Source organism: Mastigoproctus giganteus, chromosome 10 (genome assembly GCF_048544385.1).
Source record: "Mastigoproctus giganteus isolate SK-2022 chromosome 10, ASM4854438v1, whole genome shotgun sequence".
Taxonomy (NCBI): Eukaryota; Metazoa; Arthropoda; class Arachnida; order Uropygi; family Thelyphonidae; genus Mastigoproctus; species Mastigoproctus giganteus.
The window spans coordinates 125,202,724-125,221,002 of NC_143584.1; the positions used below are offsets into that span (position 1 = coordinate 125,202,724).

Here is an 18,279-nt window from a genome sequence, read left to right on the forward strand (position 1 = left end):
TTGCCAAAGATTTCTCATACTCTGCCTTCACTTGCCTAACATTCTTTGTGACTTGATTACAGACTAGCTTATATCTACTGTAGGCTTCTGTGTTGCCTGATAATTTATATGCATCCCACGCATTTTTTTCTCTGCCACAGGTCTCATTAGTTCATCTGACATCCATATGGGCCCAAACCTAGAACAGTATTTCTTAGTTGGAACAAAAAACTTAGTAGCTTCCACGATTACTTTCTTGAATGCTTCCCATTTAGATTTTTGCTGTTGGTAACATCAATTGGTCCCACTGTATAGAATTTAAAAAATCTCTGAGACCACTGTAGTCACCTTTACGAAAGCAAAAACCCTTCCCTTTACCCCTGATGGTAGTTACATCTTTAAATAAATCCCACATCAGTACACTTGTGATCACTGCCAGCTAGTGGTTCCTTTATCTGTAAATTCTTAATGCATGAATAATCACTTGATTTGCTGATATTAAGATCAAGAGTGTTACTTCCTCTAGTTACCTCTCTAATATGCTGCTGCTGTCAAAAACAATCATCCAATAAATCCACAAATGCCTTGCTCATGTGCGAGTGACCAACCCACAAATTCCATTCAATATCTGGGAAGTTAAAATCCCCCATTATAGGACACTCTGATTTACTGTCCCACTCTATTTCTCTGTATAATTGTTCATTGTACTCATCAGAGTCCTTAAGACTATAACAAACCTCTACTCTCATTTTTGCTTTCCCAGTGCTTATGTTACACCAAACTGACTCAACATTGCACTGTCCATCTAAGACAGCTGGATGCACTTCCTTAGATTTTGTGTTTCTTAACTAACAGCATAACCCCTCCTCCCCTTCTATCCTGTTTATCCTTTCTCTTCATATTGTACTCCCCAAATTCCAATTTTGCATTCCTTATATCTGTCTGACACCACATCTCTGATATCCCAACAATATCTGCCTTTGGTTTGACCAACACCTAAAAATTCATTCATGAAATTTATTTAATAAACTCCTAGCATTGTTGTACACACAAGTATATATGCACCTGTTCTTATTCTTAGCTACCCTAACACAGCCCATGTATTTACATGTTCCACGATGACTCCCGACAGTCTCGGAAATTCCCCGCGCCTCATTTTATGTGATGCTGTTCATTCCAATAGAAGCAACACAAGAATCGCTTCCACCTCTGCCTGCAGCTACTGTTAATCTATTAGTGTGTGAATCCCCCCACTTGAAGCATGTCACTTGTATCATGTTATGATCCTAGAAGAGGTGCTGTAAGTTATATTGTAGAAACAGTGAAATAATAGGAGATTATTTTCCTGACTAAGGATCCAATATTCACTATTTTATGGCTATCAGTAGATAGCATATTTAATCAACTATAGTTCATATATGAATTGCATAATAGGTTCATTATATTCTAGATATATTTATTTCAACAGTTTATAACTCACTGAGAGTTATAACTTTTAATATACTCACCTTTCAATTTTTTTTTTTTTTTTTTACATCATTTGGGCTTATGAAACATGATACTCTGGCCACAGTTATGGATAAAATAAATCAAAAATGCTTAAAAATTATGAAAAATACATTGCACACTAATGTTTAGCATTAGCATTAGTAGAGGCATATGATGCAAGAAAACATGCTTATACAGCATCAGCCAAAAAATTTCTCATTTCACCCACCCATTTTCTCTAAAAGTTTGTCCAGTTCTTCCTTGAATTTATTTTAGCTATCAATGATAGATGAAAGTTTGTTCCAGCAATCTGTCCACATGGGTAGCATATTATTCTTTATCTGTTCTTGGCATAAGTTAAAAACTGCCCTGTACCAACATTTCTAATGTTTTTGTATATAGATATTTGTGAACATGCATATTAAAACTATGTTACAAACAGATTAAGTAGCCTTAGCAAATTTTATTGCCTTACTACTACTACTACTACTGGCACAGTGTGAAGGTTGATTCAGTACTTGGAATATTCTGAGAAATCAGTAATAAAAAAAAAAAAAATTTTAAGTTCCTTATCTTTAAAATTAATAACAAAAACATCCTTCTGTATGAATTTTATCTGCTCTAACTTCTCCTGCCACATCTATTACATCCATGTTTCCTTCAATAGCATACTTCTGCAGCTTATTGCATAATTTTCTGCTTGGAGTGGGTTCTCCTTCTATACATGTTATGGTCATATTTCAAAGCAGTTTTAGCAGACCATCTTGATGACGGCAAAGTGATAGTTTTTCGTCTGTACACATTACAGCTGTGAAACAGCAAATTTTTGCAGCCCACTGCTTATGTCTATAATGACAAACTGATCTGTAGGATTTTTATCAATGGCATGAGAAGATACCTGGCTTTTAACTTTTATTCTTTTATGTGTTTGTCCCCTGGGACATTAAAATTTCCAAGCAGTAAGTTTTGATTCAAGCTGTTTTATGTGAGAAAGTTGGGCATGCTTCATTCCTGCCATTGCAACTGGTTCTCCTTCCATGCATATTGCAGCAATGTTTCATTGCAGATTGCTGCAACTCACTGTGATCATTATCAACAGCAAATTGATATCTTTCCCTTCCTGGCAAGATATCCCTTAACATTGCTGAAGTAGTTTGATTGCAAATGGTTTTTAGTCCCTCCTTTGCCAAATACAGGAACTCCCCGACTTGTGTAATATTCGACTTGCACAAATTCGACTTTATGTAAGTTTTTGCCGGTGGTGCAAACTGAAAAAAATATGGAAACATATTTTGCATCCATCTGTAGGGATAAATGGAGGTATTGTGAAAATATCGTAATGTGAAGCCAATAACACTTTTTTTTTTTTTTTTTTTTTTTGTAATTCGTTCCAAGTCCTTGCAAGTTGAAAATTTCGCTATATTACTAAGCTATTTCTCTCTCTAAAAGATCATTTTTATAATGTTAATTGCACTACACTTTCCTCGTTATCATACGTTCCCTTATAAGAATTGATTTTGAATGCCTTGGTGATATTTTTCTAAAGCACGTTTCTGGAAGTCACGACCATAAAACAGTAAAAACAATTATGTACTTTCCGATTTATTGGGCTTTTTCCGTTTGTGCATCCAATTATAAATGGGTAGTGAACTCGATCTTATTGCATTTGTGTTAATAAACATTATGTTGAAATGTGTTCCCCTTCACTGTGGTAGTGCCAGGAAATGAAACAGAATTGATTTAGAAATGAAGATGATATTGATTAAGAAGTACAAAGCAGGACAAAGTTTGTCATCTATTGCAAGGGAATTAGGTCTCACTGCTTCAACAGTGAATACTATTTTAAAGGGCAGTGCACGTATAAAAGAACATGTCAAAGGATCAACGCACTTATGGTCAACAGTGATCACAAAATAGTGTTCAGGTGCTATGTCGAAGATGGAACAGCTGTTAATAATATGGATGGAAAATCAGATTCAGAAGCAAGTGCCTCTGAGTTTAATGACCATTCAAGCAAAAGCAACAAGTATAAGTACGGTAACCCCATCCGAAGTTCGTGGCAAGCAATGGGTGGTTTAATTGGTTCAACATGCTGGTTTCCACAACATTAAAGTATGCAGTGAAGTCGCCAGTTCCTATTCTGAAGCTGCAGAGAAATTTTGTGATGTGTTGGAAAAAATTATTCATGAAGGTGGCTGTTCAGTGCAGCAAATTTTTAACATTGATGAGACTGCTCTGTATTGGGAAAAAAATTTTCCCAATACAGAGCAGTTAATGCTCTGTATTGGGAAAAAATGCTGGATCGAACATACATTGCCAAAGTCAAAGAGGAAAATACAATGCCAGGTTTCAAGGTGTCAAAAGATAGGTCCACATTCTTGCTTGGGGCTAATGCAGCGGGAGATTACAGATTAAAAGCGCTGCTTGCATACCATTCTCGAAATCTTCGTGCATTTAAGGATATCAATAAAGCCATCTTACCCATGCATTTCCGATTGAACCAGAGAGCATGGATAACAATATCTCCCTTTGAGGATTGGTTTAAATGCTGCTTCATTCCTGAGGTTGAAAAATATTGTAAAAACAACAATGTTCCTTTCAAGATTTTGCTTCTATTAGATAATGCTCCTGGACATCCTATGCATCTAGATGATTTCAATTTGAACGTAAGAATCATATTTCTACTGCCAAAGACGACTTCACTCATCTAACATATAGAACAGGGTGCTTTGCAATTACTAATGGCTTCGTACAGATTGTTCATTTACCTACCAGAATATCAGACAATCCTAATCACACAGCCAACACTTGGGATCTTTTTCTCACAAACAACCCTTCCAAATACACAGTCAAGGTGAGTAGTACTCTATGCTCCTCAAATCACAACATTATGATGGTGTCTCAAATGGAGCCTTCCTCATGGTCATTCTTAACTTTGTATTGTTTGCAAATACAAGAATGCAAAATGGGATGATCTGCAAAATTTGTATTCTTATTTTCATTGTTTGGATTACTGTTTCAAATCTTCTGATGTCAACATTTGTTCAGATAGTTTCAGTGAAACTATTCTTATAGGAATAAAATCCTTTATCCCCACCTTAAAATCTTGTCATTTATCTAAACCTTGATTTTTTTTAATAAATGAGCTATAAACTGTTCAAGATAAGAATGTTGTATATTGCAATTGACTTGCACCCAAATCTACAGGTTCATTTTCTGTCTACACAAAAGTTTGCAGCAATTGTAAAGCAGTTATTAATCAGTACAAACTAGATTAAAAAAAAAAAAAAACAGGCTAAGAGTAGAAAACTTGCTTCTTATCCAAATGGTAGTCGAGCATTCTCATCTCTTGCCAAAGGTATTGGTTGCAACTTTTCACCATCTTTACTCTCACTTCTCTTTTAAAACTGAATGGTTTTATTGCCACCTTAGCCAAAAATAAAGCTGACCTTACAGCACCCTACTTTTCTTCTAACGCTTGTGTATCAGTGATCTTGATAAATTCTTTCTTACTATTCCCAGTAAACTTTGTTCAGTGCATCCTGTGGTCTTCCATCTAAAGGATGACAGAATAATTTAGAATAGTATTGATGCCAAGAAAGCCCCAGGTCCTTATGGTATTTCTCCAAAGTTATGCTCCTGGGTTTATTCCTGTGTCGCCTTTTTATACTTTCTTGTTCCACTGGCATTTCTTCTTCTATTTGTAAATTTGCTCGTATCCAGCCATTTCTTAAATGTGGGGTAACATCCCTCCCATCCAGTTATCGTCTGATTGCACTTACTTCTACTCTTTCTAAAGTAATGGAGAAATCCATTTATCACCAACTCCTAAACTATCTAGAAACCTTTCATCTAATCAATGATCATCAATATGGATTCTATCAGTGTCGACCCACTAGTGATATACTGGCTTATGTTACCCATCTATGGACACATTCAGGAAAAGTTTGGTGAAACTCAAGCAATTGCTCTTGACATTTCAAAGGCTTTGATCATGTTTGACATAAAAATCTTATAAACTTCCATCTTATGGTCTGCCAGCTGGGTTTTTTTCCCCCCCTAATTAATTATCCAGTTTTCTCTCTGGACTGCTCACCGCAGGTGTTGATAGATGGCTCTGTCTTCTAATTTCTCCACTAACACCAGAGTTCCCCAAACTTCAGTTCTTTCTCCCGCTCTTTTCCTCCTTTATGTTAATGACCTTCTTCCATTAACTAGAAATCCTATCGATAAATAGGCGATGATAGCATATTGCATTCCACCTTCCAATTTGGCCGACCGGGCTAGCCGAGTGGGTAAAGTACCTGCACGGCAACCCAAAGGTCGCGGGTTCGATTCCCGCCTCGGGCTTGGATCAAAGTACTGCAAAAACCTTGGGAGGTGCAATATGGCCACAGAAGCCGATGCGCCAACAACTACTAAAAAAAAAAAAAAAAAAAAAACCTTCCAATTTGAGAGTTGTAGCTGTTTGTGCATTCCACTGCACAAACAGCTACAACTTTGCAAATATCCACTACCAATTACTTAATGCTGATCTGCAGGTAATTCTCCAGTGGGGCAAAGCTAACTTAGTTAATTTCAGTCTTGTCTTTATATCTTGCAAAAAGGTTTCTTGTGCTCCTATGCTTACTTCAATGACAAGATCACATATCTTTATTACAGATTACCCTGACTAATCTTTCTTGACATAAGCACAGCATTAATATTGCTTCTTCTGCATCTAAAAAAACTAGGTTTTCTCTTTTGCTCTCACCATCATTTTTCTTCTAAACAGCTACTCATTCTGTACAAATCTCATCTCCCTATTGTGGAATATTATTTCCACATCTGGGTGATGCTTCCATAACCTCTCTCAGGCTTCTGGACTGCATTTCAAAGGGGACAGTTATTTAATTAATGAGTAATCTCTTACAAAGTCTCTCCCCTCTGTCTCATAGATGTCCTGTTTCTGCTGCATGCCTTTTCTATAGATACTTCTCTGGGCACTGTTCTTCTGAATTGACTTCTATAATTCCCCTGCTATCTTTAGAAACTACTCCAAACATATGTTGCAACCATTCAGCATCCTTTTACTGCCCAACATCAAACTCACAGAACCAACTTTTCTTCATTTATTCCTTCGACTTCAGTTTTTTGGAACAATGTCCATTCACATGGTTCCTAAAAATTACAATCTGTGGAAATTCATGTAATGTCAATGGGTATCTTCTTTCAATCTTCAACCGTTCATGGGGCCATTTAAGTTAATTAAGTACTATAGGCTCCAATACATTGGAGTTTTCATTAAAAAATAATAATAAAAAAATAAGGTCACACTATGAAAATGTCATGAGACAGTACAAATGGTCTTGTTCCTGCAGTTCTGCCTTGACATAAGAAGGGTTTTATGATGAAAACCTGTGGATTAACTCTAGATTGGGCAGATTCTGCAAGGTTTGTGTGGTTGGGGGCCTCTCAACCAGGCCTGTTATTTATAGTTAGAAGGAAATTTTTTTAAAAAGATGGAATTCACTTAAACAGAGGTTGCATAAGTCATTTTTCTCCTAATGTCATTGAGGAACCCTTTAGGGTAAATGATAATTTGAAGAGGAGTTACGAATATGCCTCCAGTTAGTGGCATGGCCCAAAATTTGACTTCCACCCTCCTCCACAGTACTTGTGTGGGACTTTATGCACAGAAAGAGAATTGAAATAGGCACCAAAACTACGATCACAGGAGAAAATGTTTTAAGCAGCTGTATTTTAAAACTTGGATAAGTATTTATCCAAGTTGTAAACAAATAAATTAGAAAATTTAATTTGTCTATATAGTAATTCTAGGAGTAATCTAAAATTTTTTTTATTAAAGCAAATTTGAACTCTTCATTACATCAACCAATACCAATATATTAGGGTTAAAACATGATTCCATCCAATTTCTTTCCATTGATCTGTAAATGCAGTTTAAAGAGGTGGCCAGGAAAGCACAGTGTCCTGCCTGTGAATTACAGGACCTTGAGGCTGTCACAGACATTCTCTCAGGTATGACAAGCTGGGTTTGCTACCTGGGCATATAAAACACTGGTGGGTTGAACTAATGTTCAGATGACACTCGTGGACTGAATTTCAGTGAAACCCAGTTGTTTTGTGACAACCAGTTCTTCTGCTTGCACATTCACAGCAGTGGAACTGTTAATAACCCTGGGTATGAGACCCATGTACATGTCCTGAAATGTGGCACCTAGTATACTGTAGGTGACCCAGATGTGAACCATGTTAGCAGGTCTCAAATTGTGGCATCCACACCACACAGAGGAATGCCGCCCCTCTGTGTTACAAGACAATACTGGGTGGTAGATGACTCTCTCATCATCTGGTGCAATACCACCACTTTGCTTATTGGAGCCTTGAAGTGATGGAACCCATGTTTAGTCTCCAGAACAAAGCTCCACCTACCCTCATCTCTTCCATCATGCAGTACAATTGATGTCTTTTGAAATCATGATGGGCATCATAGCAAGATTTCATGATGATGCCCATCATGAAATCATGATGGGCATCATCATACATTTTGAGGGTAAGTAAAAAAGTAAAAATAAAGTGCAGCCATTATCAACCCACTGCAGGATGGAAGCCTCCTCAACAATTCATGCTGAGGGAAATAGACCATAATCTGCTACGCTGGTCCAGTGCGGGTTGGCAGATCGACCGTATTCAGCAGTCAGGGGCTTGAACCCCGGTCTACTCAAAGAGCATGTGCTACTGCACTCGCGCTCCTGACCACTCGGCTACGGAGGCCTTTGATAACTCTTTAGGCGGCTTCTGGGTCAGCTAGTGAATAATCTCACTGCCTCTGCTCTGGCAGATGGTGACAATATGATTCAGCATCCTTCGAGTAGTATATGTGCATGGGGGGGTATTGTTGAGGCCACATTATCTCAAGGAGCTGGATATATTGTTGCCATGTGTACACCATAAAAAATTTCATTAATTCATACAACTTATCCTCTCCCCCTTTTCTTACTACTGAATACATCATGAATAGTCAAACTGATAGAACAAACTGCAAAACTACTAGAACAATGTGCAAAAAGATTTAAGCCTCGCAAACACTTCCACATTCATTTCACAAATATACTTGGACTCGGTTGCCATTTCAATTATTGGTTGATTCAACCATTGCTCATCTCAGTTGTCCAAAATTATTTACTGTACAATTCCTTTCACTTCAAAGGTGGTACCTGTGCATATCTCTGCTCTGATGTTCCCTATCAGAGATTTAGTAATTTGGAATCCCCTCTTTTTTGAACTTCTCTGGCTTAAAATCTCTCCACCCCATTCTGTCAAATTCATCCGTTGCCTCTATCATTCTCAAAATTTCATTAAGCCCTTGGAACTCTCTGACTTCTCTTTGAAACTTCACTTTTTCCAGTCTAAATTTCCAAACAGTGAGATAATTTCCCTGGTGATTTTAATGTTCACAACTCCAGCTGACCTCTGTTTTCTATACACACGGACCCAGCTGGTCATGATGCTGAGGTTTTTGCAATTACTAATAAACTTGCAAAGATTGTTCATTTACCTACCAGAATACCAGACATTCCTAACCACATAGCCAATGCTCTCTGACTTTTTCTCACAAACAACCCTTCCAAGTACACAGTCAAGGTGAGTGGTGCTCTTCACCTCATATCACAACTTGGTGGTCTTTTCTCCATTGGAACCTTTCTCTTGTGGCCATTCTCTCAACCTCATGCTCATGTTGTTTGGCATTACAAGAATTCAGAATGGGATAATTGTGCAATTTCTATTAGTCTTTTCTTTGGTTGGATTATTGTTTTTAGTTGTGTGTGTGTGTGTGTGTGTGTGTGTGTGTGTGTGTGTGTGTGTGTGTGTGTGTGTGTGTGTGTGTGTGTGTGTGTGTGTGTGCGCGCGCGCGCGCGCGCGCACTCAGATCATGTCAGTGAAATTATTCTTGTACAATGTGGAATATTGTGTTATTCCACATTGCACCTTAAAATTTCATCCTTTATCTAAACCTTGGTTTTCCATTAAATGTGCAAAGGCTATTCAACATAAGAATGTTGCATATAATATCGGAATGGGTTTGCATCCAAATCTCCAGGTTCATTTTTTGCCTACACCAAAGCTCACAAGAATTGTAAAGCAGTTATTAATCAGTCCAAAGTAGATTTTGAACAGGATAAGGGTAGATGAACAGGATAAGGGTAGAAAACATGCTTCTTGTCCAAATGGTAGCTGAGCATTTATGTCTCTTGCCAAAGCTCTTTGTCCTAACTTTTGCCCATATCTGTTCCCATCTCTGTCAAAACCAGATGATTCTATTGCACTTCAGCCACAGATAAAGCGGACCTGCTCCTATTTTTGTTTCTACTCGTGTATTGATGATCTTGGTAAAAAACCTCCCACCATTTCCGGTATACTCTATTCAATGCCTCCTGTGGTCTTCCCTCAAAAGGAGTGAAAAGAATTTTGATAAATCTTAATGCTAAGAAAGCCCCAGCTATTTCTCCACCTGTTCTCAAAACCTGTGCTCCTGAACTTATTGCTGTTCTGTGCTGCGTTTTTTTTTTTTTTTACTTTCTTATTCCAAAGGTGTTTTTCCATCTGCTTGGAAATTTTCCCAATCCAGCCAGCTCCTAAAAAGGGTGATGAATCCCTCCCATGCAGTTATTGTCCCATTGCCCTTACTGTTCTGCTACTCTTTCTAAAGTAATGGAAAAATCCATTAATGCCAACACCTGAACTATCTAGAAACCTTCCATCTAATCAATGATCACCAGTATGGATTCTGTCAATCCACTGATGATATACTGGGTTATGTTACCCATCTATGGGCAAATTCAGTGGAATAGTTTGGTGAAATTCAGACAGTTGCTCTTGATATTTCAAAGGCTTTTGATTGTGTTTGCTTGCATCTAAATGATTTCCAACTGGGTTTTTTTTTTTTTTTTTGTAATTGGGTATCCATTTTCTCTCTGGCTGCTCATTGGTGATGGCAGGTGGCTCTCTGTCTTCTGAATACTCCACTAATGTTAGTGTTCTCCAAGCTTCAGTATTTCTCCCACTCTTTCCCTCTTGTATATTAATGACCTTCTTGCATTGGCCACAAATGCTGTCCATGGTTTTGCTGATGATAGCACATTGCATTCCACCTTCCATTTTGAGAAAACTTGCCCTGCACAAACAGCTCCAACTTCTCGAATATCCACTGTGAATTCCTTAAATGCTGATCTCCAGGTAGTTTTGCAGTGGGGAAAAGATAACTTAGTTGAATTCAATCCTTCTAAAATTCAGTCCTGTCTTGTATCTTGCATAAAGGATTCTTCTGCTCCTATGGTTATCATTGATGAAACTCGAATTTCTCGAGAAGATTGCTCGTCTCTATTATGGATTGCCATGACTTTTAATCTCTCTTGGCATAAGCATGTCACAAATATTGCTTGCTCAGCATCTAAAAAAATGGGTTTTCTCTTTCGCTTTTGGTGGTGTTGCTTTTCTTCTTAACAACTACTCACTCTGTACAAATTTCAAATTCACTCTACAATGGAATATTGTTCTCACATCTGGAACATCTGGTGCTCTAATGAACTCTGTCTTCTAGATCACATTCAAAAGGGGCCAGTTAAGTTAATTAATGACTCATCTATACAGAGTCTCTTCACTCTGTCCCATAGATGTTCTGTTTCTGCTGCATACCTTTTCTGTAGATACTGCCTCGGCCTGTGTTCTGAGTTAGCTTTTGTAATTCATGCTTGCTCTTTCAGTCCGAACACATGCTGCAGCCAGTCAGCATTCTTTTACTGTTCAACTTTAAACTCGCTGGACCAACTTCTCTTCTTCATTTATTCCTTCAATTTCCGTTTTCTGGAACAACCTCCCACCATACATATTTTCTGAAAAGTTACATGTACCGGAATTCAACTCTGGTGTCAATAAATATCTACTTAACGTTCAACTCGTGCACGCACAGTACTAAGTATTTTATAGGTTCTATAACCTATCGTGCTTGGGGTTTTCATAAGTTTTCGTTTAAGTTTCCGTTTTCTGGAACAACCTCCCACCATACATATTTTCTGAAAGTTACATGTACTGGAATTCAACTCTGGTGTCAATAAATATCTGCTTAACGTTCAACTCGTGCACGCACAGTACTAAGTATTTTATAGGTTCTATATACCTATCGTGCTTGGGGTTTTCATAAGAAAACCCCAAGCACGAGGGAAAAAAAAGAAAAAACCATTTGCATGAATCACGTCATGAATTCTCATTGTTAGAGGTTCAGCTAGACCTCTTAAATTGTTTGTCAAATAGTTTGTCAATATTAAGCCATTGTGAAAATGATTGAGCCTGTGATTTGTTTAGGTGTTGTGAGTGCTGTTGTTGTGTTTTCATTATCTGTTCAAGATAGGCCCATACATCCTCTATAGGATGCCTATCTGGTAAATTTAAATGCCCAATCATTCCCTCATGTTCTTTGTGCCAGCTGTTAAACAACTCAACTTTATTCTTATTTTTATACAGATACGTAATAATAACTTTATTTATCATCAATTTGCTATACATAGAAGGAATAATTTGAAAAATGTATACAATTACATACACTAATCTTATTGAAAATAAGTAATGTTCAATGATGAAGTTCGTTGTAATTCTATCAATATATTTTTTAAGAAAATAAACACATATTACTTGATACCTTCTGAACATTTTGCAGACGACCCCCCCCCCGTAACTGGTCTACGGACCCCAGTTTAGGAAACGCTGTCGTGTTGTTTTTGTTATTTGGTTTTTAGGAGCATTAACAGCTAAGGCCATATTGCTCCGGGGATATGTGGTAGTCATTCCCTGACCTTTCCGCATCCTCCGTATTTGGTAACGCTGTCATAGATCATTGGAATAAATTATTACAAAGGTGGCAAGGGCATAGTTTGGTAAAATTCATTACAAAATTGATGGTCAGTTATTTTGATAATGGGGAAATTGTGAGTGATTGAGGATTTTTATTTATTTTTTTTTATTATTATTTATTTATTTATTTTTTTTTTGGCATATGTAATAAAATTCCACTTCATTTCCTCATGTAACCATTCTAATACTAATACATTCTTGTTATACATCAGCAGATGTTTAGAGTTTTATTGTTTGAGATATTTTACTTCCATCCAACTTTACTTTATATCCATCTACATGTTTTTACCCTTTCTTTATAATAAACTTATTAAAGAGTAAAATACAAGAACTACAGTAACCTTTGTATTTAACTATCAGTGTTTTCAGGCAGTGTCAGTAGTTATTGACAAGTTCTTTGAAGTTTTTTTTAATACTGCTATGCTAGATTAAAAAAATAGGGTGGTGATTTTTTTATTTTGTTGTAGATGACAAAGCCATTAGCCGAAACACAACTGGTGTTTATCAGCCAGCCTAATGAATTGGAAGGATTTGTAAATATTCTACAAAAGCAAAGAGAAATTGCTCTGGATTTAGAGGTAATTGTTTTGTGATTGTTGGAATGTGTTTACATTAAAACTTTTTAGCTCAGTATATAATTAAAATAAAAAGGTGTGTGTTTTATCTTTTTTTTTTTTTATGAGAACCCCAAACACGAGAGGTATTAGTTAATTATAATACAAATGTAAGATAAGGTTAGAACCTTATCTTACATTTGTATTATAATTAAAATATCTCGTTTTGGTCATCTGTATATGATAAAACATAAATCATCCAAAAATGAACTTGTAATAGATTATCTAGATCACTTGGGAGAGGAGGTGAAAAAATTGCAAAAAGTGAATCATGTTGTGCATGGCACTTTTTGTATCCACACAGCACAATTTTTCAATTAGGTTACAATACAGCATGAAGAGGCTCATTTTCTTGTAACATTTCTCTTTCAAAATTGTCTCACTGTTATCGATGCTAATGTTCCAGGAAGAGGAAACATTGCAACTACCTCCATATGAAGTTTATTGGTCAAGTAATGTGGTATCTGTATGATATCTTCACATCTGTCCTGGGATGCTTTAAACCACTTTTACACAATGGTAAATTTGAGTTTCATTGACACTTTGAATAGGAATTTGATAATGATGTACTATAGTGCTCAGGCATTGTCACATTTGGCAGTGCATATCCACATAGTTTTGCCAACTCTAAAATACTCTTTCACAGTGTATGTCTTGGTACTTAATTACTAATTATTACAATTAGATAAATTGTAGAATTCTTAAAGTACCGATTTAAATTGACTCAAATTAATAGCATAGCTTAATTTGCGGTACTCACCTTTTTATATAATCTGTAATTGACGTGTTGAGATAGGATAAAATGGTAGTTGAGTTCAAAAATTGGAATTAATATGGATACGTTTAAATTTTGGAAACGGAGTTTAAAATATGCTCAAGGAAATAGAAGTGCACGTCTTCATCCTTGGTTGCCATGAATTAAAAGTTGAAATGATAAAGCTAGGAAAGTTAAACTGAGGAGGCCAAGAGCCGTAACGAATTGGCTTTCGTTGTTAACGTCTTCAGTTGGCGATAGTGGGGGGGAGTGAACGAGTGTATTTAAAAGACTATGTTCCCGTGATGCTCTTTGATACATGTGGTAATCTCAGGTGCATGAGATTCCAAGCTGGTGTGAGGTTATAGGGTAGTTTGGCATTTAATACATTAAATTTAGAATGATGACGAAACCACTCTATGACTGAAAAATTTTAAAACTAGATTTTAATTTAATGATAGGGATGGCTGAATCAACTAAGGGGGTGTGGTTGTGGGCTTGTACATGTAACGTGAGTTCTGTATTTGATTGTCCTGTTCTAAAGCTATTGTAGTGGTAATATGCGCGTGTGTTTGATGTTTTTGTGGAGCCATATTCAGAGGTTGTACTACCAATGTAGCATGCATTACAGTTTTGTTGACATTTAATTAGATAAACGATATTGTTCATGTCACTGATTGGTATTTATGTGTGTCTTTATATGAATTAAACATTGATGCTAGTTTATTTACTGGTACAGACATTACTCTCATATTTTCAACATATAATAATCGACAGAACTGTCTAGCAAGATCACTGTGGTAAGGAATAACAATGTGTGTTATTGCGTGTAATGTGTTTGGATGGTTTGTTGATATTATTTTGGATGGTGGTGATAATTTGTTGGATTAACCGAAGAGGATATTTTCTGGATATGAATTTTTTTGTAAGATATTGGAGTTCATTGGATAGGTCTTCTTGTGTAGAACTGTATTTGGTGACATTATAAATTTGATTATAGAGGACAGCTTTTTTTTGTACTAAGTGGATGATGCGACTCGAAATGTAAATATTTTCCGGTATGGGTATTTTTTATGTAAATTCTAGTTCCGAGTTTAGTATTGTTTTATATATAGTGAGATTAAGGAAATTAATCTGTCCGTTTTCTTCTAATTGAAGGGTAAATTTTAATCTGTCATGCATTGAATTAAATTTAATAAAAAGGTTATCAATTATAGTTTTGTCTCATATGATAAGGATGTCATCTGTGTATCGGGTATATAATTTAATCTCTGGAGGGAGAGGTTGTAAAATTTGATTTTCAATGGAGGCTAGGGGGGGGGGGGGGCTGAGATTCCCAATACCATAGGTAAACCATATATTTGTTGGTATATCTGATTGTGGAACCGGAAATATTTAGCATCTAATAAAAATGATGTAAGTTCTAATATACTATTGACTGAGAGAGGTGCGGTTGGTTAAGGTGCTATGATCCATTAGGAAATTACGTAAAGCTTGTAGTGTAGATGGCAGGTGTACATTAGTGTATAAAGAAACTACATCGAAAGATGCTAAAATGTCTCTTTTGGAGATTGTAATAGAACTTATTTTTTCAAAAATAACATTATCTTAAGAAAATTAAGGACAAATAAAGAAATCACCTTACACACTTTCAACAAATCGGAATACAAAATAATATCATACCCCACATGTTTGTTATTACCAAACTACATAAACCCAACCACCCACTAAGACCAATAATCTCCTTCAATAAATCAGCTTTTGCCACTTTATCCTCCTTTCTTGTTAAGATCCTTCCCCCCCCCCCCCCACACACACACACAAGAATTTCGAAATATAAAATTAATAACACCACCCAAGCTTTTGAAAAAAATAAGTCCTATTACAATCTCCAATAAAGATATTTTAGCATCTTTCGATATAGTTTCTTTATACACTAATGTACACCTGCCATCTACACTACAAACTTTACATAATATCCTAATGGATGATAGCACCTTAACCAACCGTGGTGCCTCCGTAGCCAGGTGGGCAGGAGCAGCAGTGCGTAGCATATGTTTCTTGATTAAACCGGGGTTCGAGCCCGTGAACCACCAGATGCGGAAAGGTCAGGGAATGACCACCGCACATCCCCGGAGCAATATGGCCTTAGTTGCTAATGCTCCTAAAAACCAAATAACAACAACCAACTGCACCTCTCTCTCAATCATAGTATATTAATTTCCTTAATCTCACCATATATAAAACAGATACTAAACTCGGAACTAGAATTTACAGAAAAAATACTCATACCAGAAAATATTTACATTTCGAGTCGCACCATCCACTTAGTACAAAAAAAGCTGTCCTCTGTAATCAAATTTATAATGCCATCAAATACAGTTTTACACAAGAAGACCTATCCAATGAACTCCAATACCTTACAGAAAAATTCATATCCAGAAAATATCCTCTTCAGTTAATTCAACAAACAATCCAAACACATTACACGCAATAACACCCTTTTTTATTCCTTACCACAGTAATCTTGCTAGACAGTTCCGCCGATTATTTATCGGTACAGACATCACTCTCATATTTTCAACATATAATAAACTAGCATCAGTGTTTAATTCATATAAAGACACACATAAATATCAATCAGCAACATGAACAATATCGTTTATCTAATTAAATGACAACAAAATTGTAATGCATGCTACATTGATAGTACAACCTCTAAATATGGCTCCACAAAAACATCAAATACAGAACTCGTGTTACATGTACAAGCCCACAACCACATCCCCTTAGTTGATTCAGTCATAGAGTGATTTCGTCATCATTCTGAATTTAATGTATTAAATGTCAAACTACCCTATAACCTCTCACCGGCTTGGAATCTCATGCACCTGAGATTACCACATGTATCAAAGAGCATCATGGGAACAGAGTCTTTTAAATACACTCGTTCACTCCCTCCCACTATCGCCAACTGAAGGCGTTAACAACGAAAGCCAATTTGTTACAGCTCTTGGCCTCCTCAGTTTAACTTTCCTAGCTTTATCATTTCAACTTTTAATTCATGACAACCAGAGATGAAGATGTGCACTTCTATTTCCTTGAGCATATTTTAAACTCCGTTTCCAAAATTTAAACTCGACTACCATTTTATCCTATCTCAACACGTCAATTGCAGATTATATAAAAAGGTGAGTACCGCATATTAAGCTATGCTATTAATTTCAGTTTACTAATTTATTATTAATAATAATTACATCTTGGACCCACGTGACAAACAGTCTTTCGTAGTTATTTCCTTCAGTGCTGAACTGTAAATACATTTGTCTTAAATATCATACATCTGTTAACCCTTAGGTATCTGAATTAAATAAGGTTAATCATGTATTATAGCCTATAAAGGAAAGTTTCCTTTCTCTAGCCCTTTTAGTTTTTAGATCTAGTAACCCTTCTTTTGTCATTTGGGTCACTTAGTGGTGCACTGTTGCTGCCATGTGGTGGGGCTGTTAATGTGGGAGAAAAAGACAGTTGTCCAAGAATGAAAAGAGCATAATATGAATAGTTCCCATAATAACTTCTCTGTGTAGCCAGGTGCACCTCTTAGAACTAAGAGAAAGGATATGATCACCACTGGAACAGAAGAATGCCAGGAAACAGACATCGAAACCTACCAGGCTCCAACCTACAATTTAATTGGTAACAAGAGTGAGACTTCTTCCTCATGGAACACTAGCACCAGAACATCTGTGAATTCCAAAACTCATATTTTGTTCATTGATTGTAAAATGAAATTAATGAGCAAACTAAATACAATAACGAAATGTATGTCATAGCCACCACATTCATTGAATATTAATGTGACTAATGAATTTAATATTAGTTAAATAAATTAATTTCTCAAAAATGCAAATTTGAAACATCAACCCAGCCACTCAACAGGTATAAAGCAAATGCACATTAACATAACTAAATCATAATAAATAGATATAATGTAAAATGAATAATATAATGAAAAAAATGTAGGCATGAATATGCAAACTGAAGAGAATAGAGTGAGATAGAAGAATAACTAAATCATAAAGTCAGGGAGGTGGGCAAATAAAAATACTAATGGACTTTTTTATCCATATCAAAAGTAACATTACTATAAAGACACATGTCTTCAAGGCTGTTGTGATGATGAAATATGGCCCATTCGCCATATTTACCATCCTTATTAAAATGAAATTAAACACGAATAGACATAATATTTTAAGAGTTTAAGATTATCTATATAATATCGGCGTAGATGCATCATAGACAGCTCTTAAAGAAAAAAACTACGATAGTAGTGTAAAGGGCATCATTTCATCTGTATCTCGTATTGTGCTCATCCTTCACAATGAGTTACCATGTATTGCACTACCTTGAATTAGTAACGCTTCACTAATAGAGAAGACTATTGTTACTTATTCTCTGTGGTCACCAACACCCAGACAGCACCGTTTCAAGGCTTGTTGGCCTTTCATAAATGGGGTTCTTTGTATTTCAAAG

General features: G+C 36.2%; 1 protein-coding gene across 1 annotated transcript in view; it reads left to right on the top strand.

Annotated features, from left to right (window-relative positions):
- Positions 1–18,279, top strand: part of Rrp6 (exosome component Rrp6) — a 260,374-nt gene that overhangs the window by 77,426 nt on the left and 164,669 nt on the right. Inside the window, exon 7 of the mRNA XM_090383738.1 lies at positions 12,846–12,956. Within this exon, the coding sequence (XP_090239864.1) occupies positions 12,846–12,956 (111 nt within the window). The remainder of the gene's footprint in view (positions 1–12,845; positions 12,957–18,279) is intronic.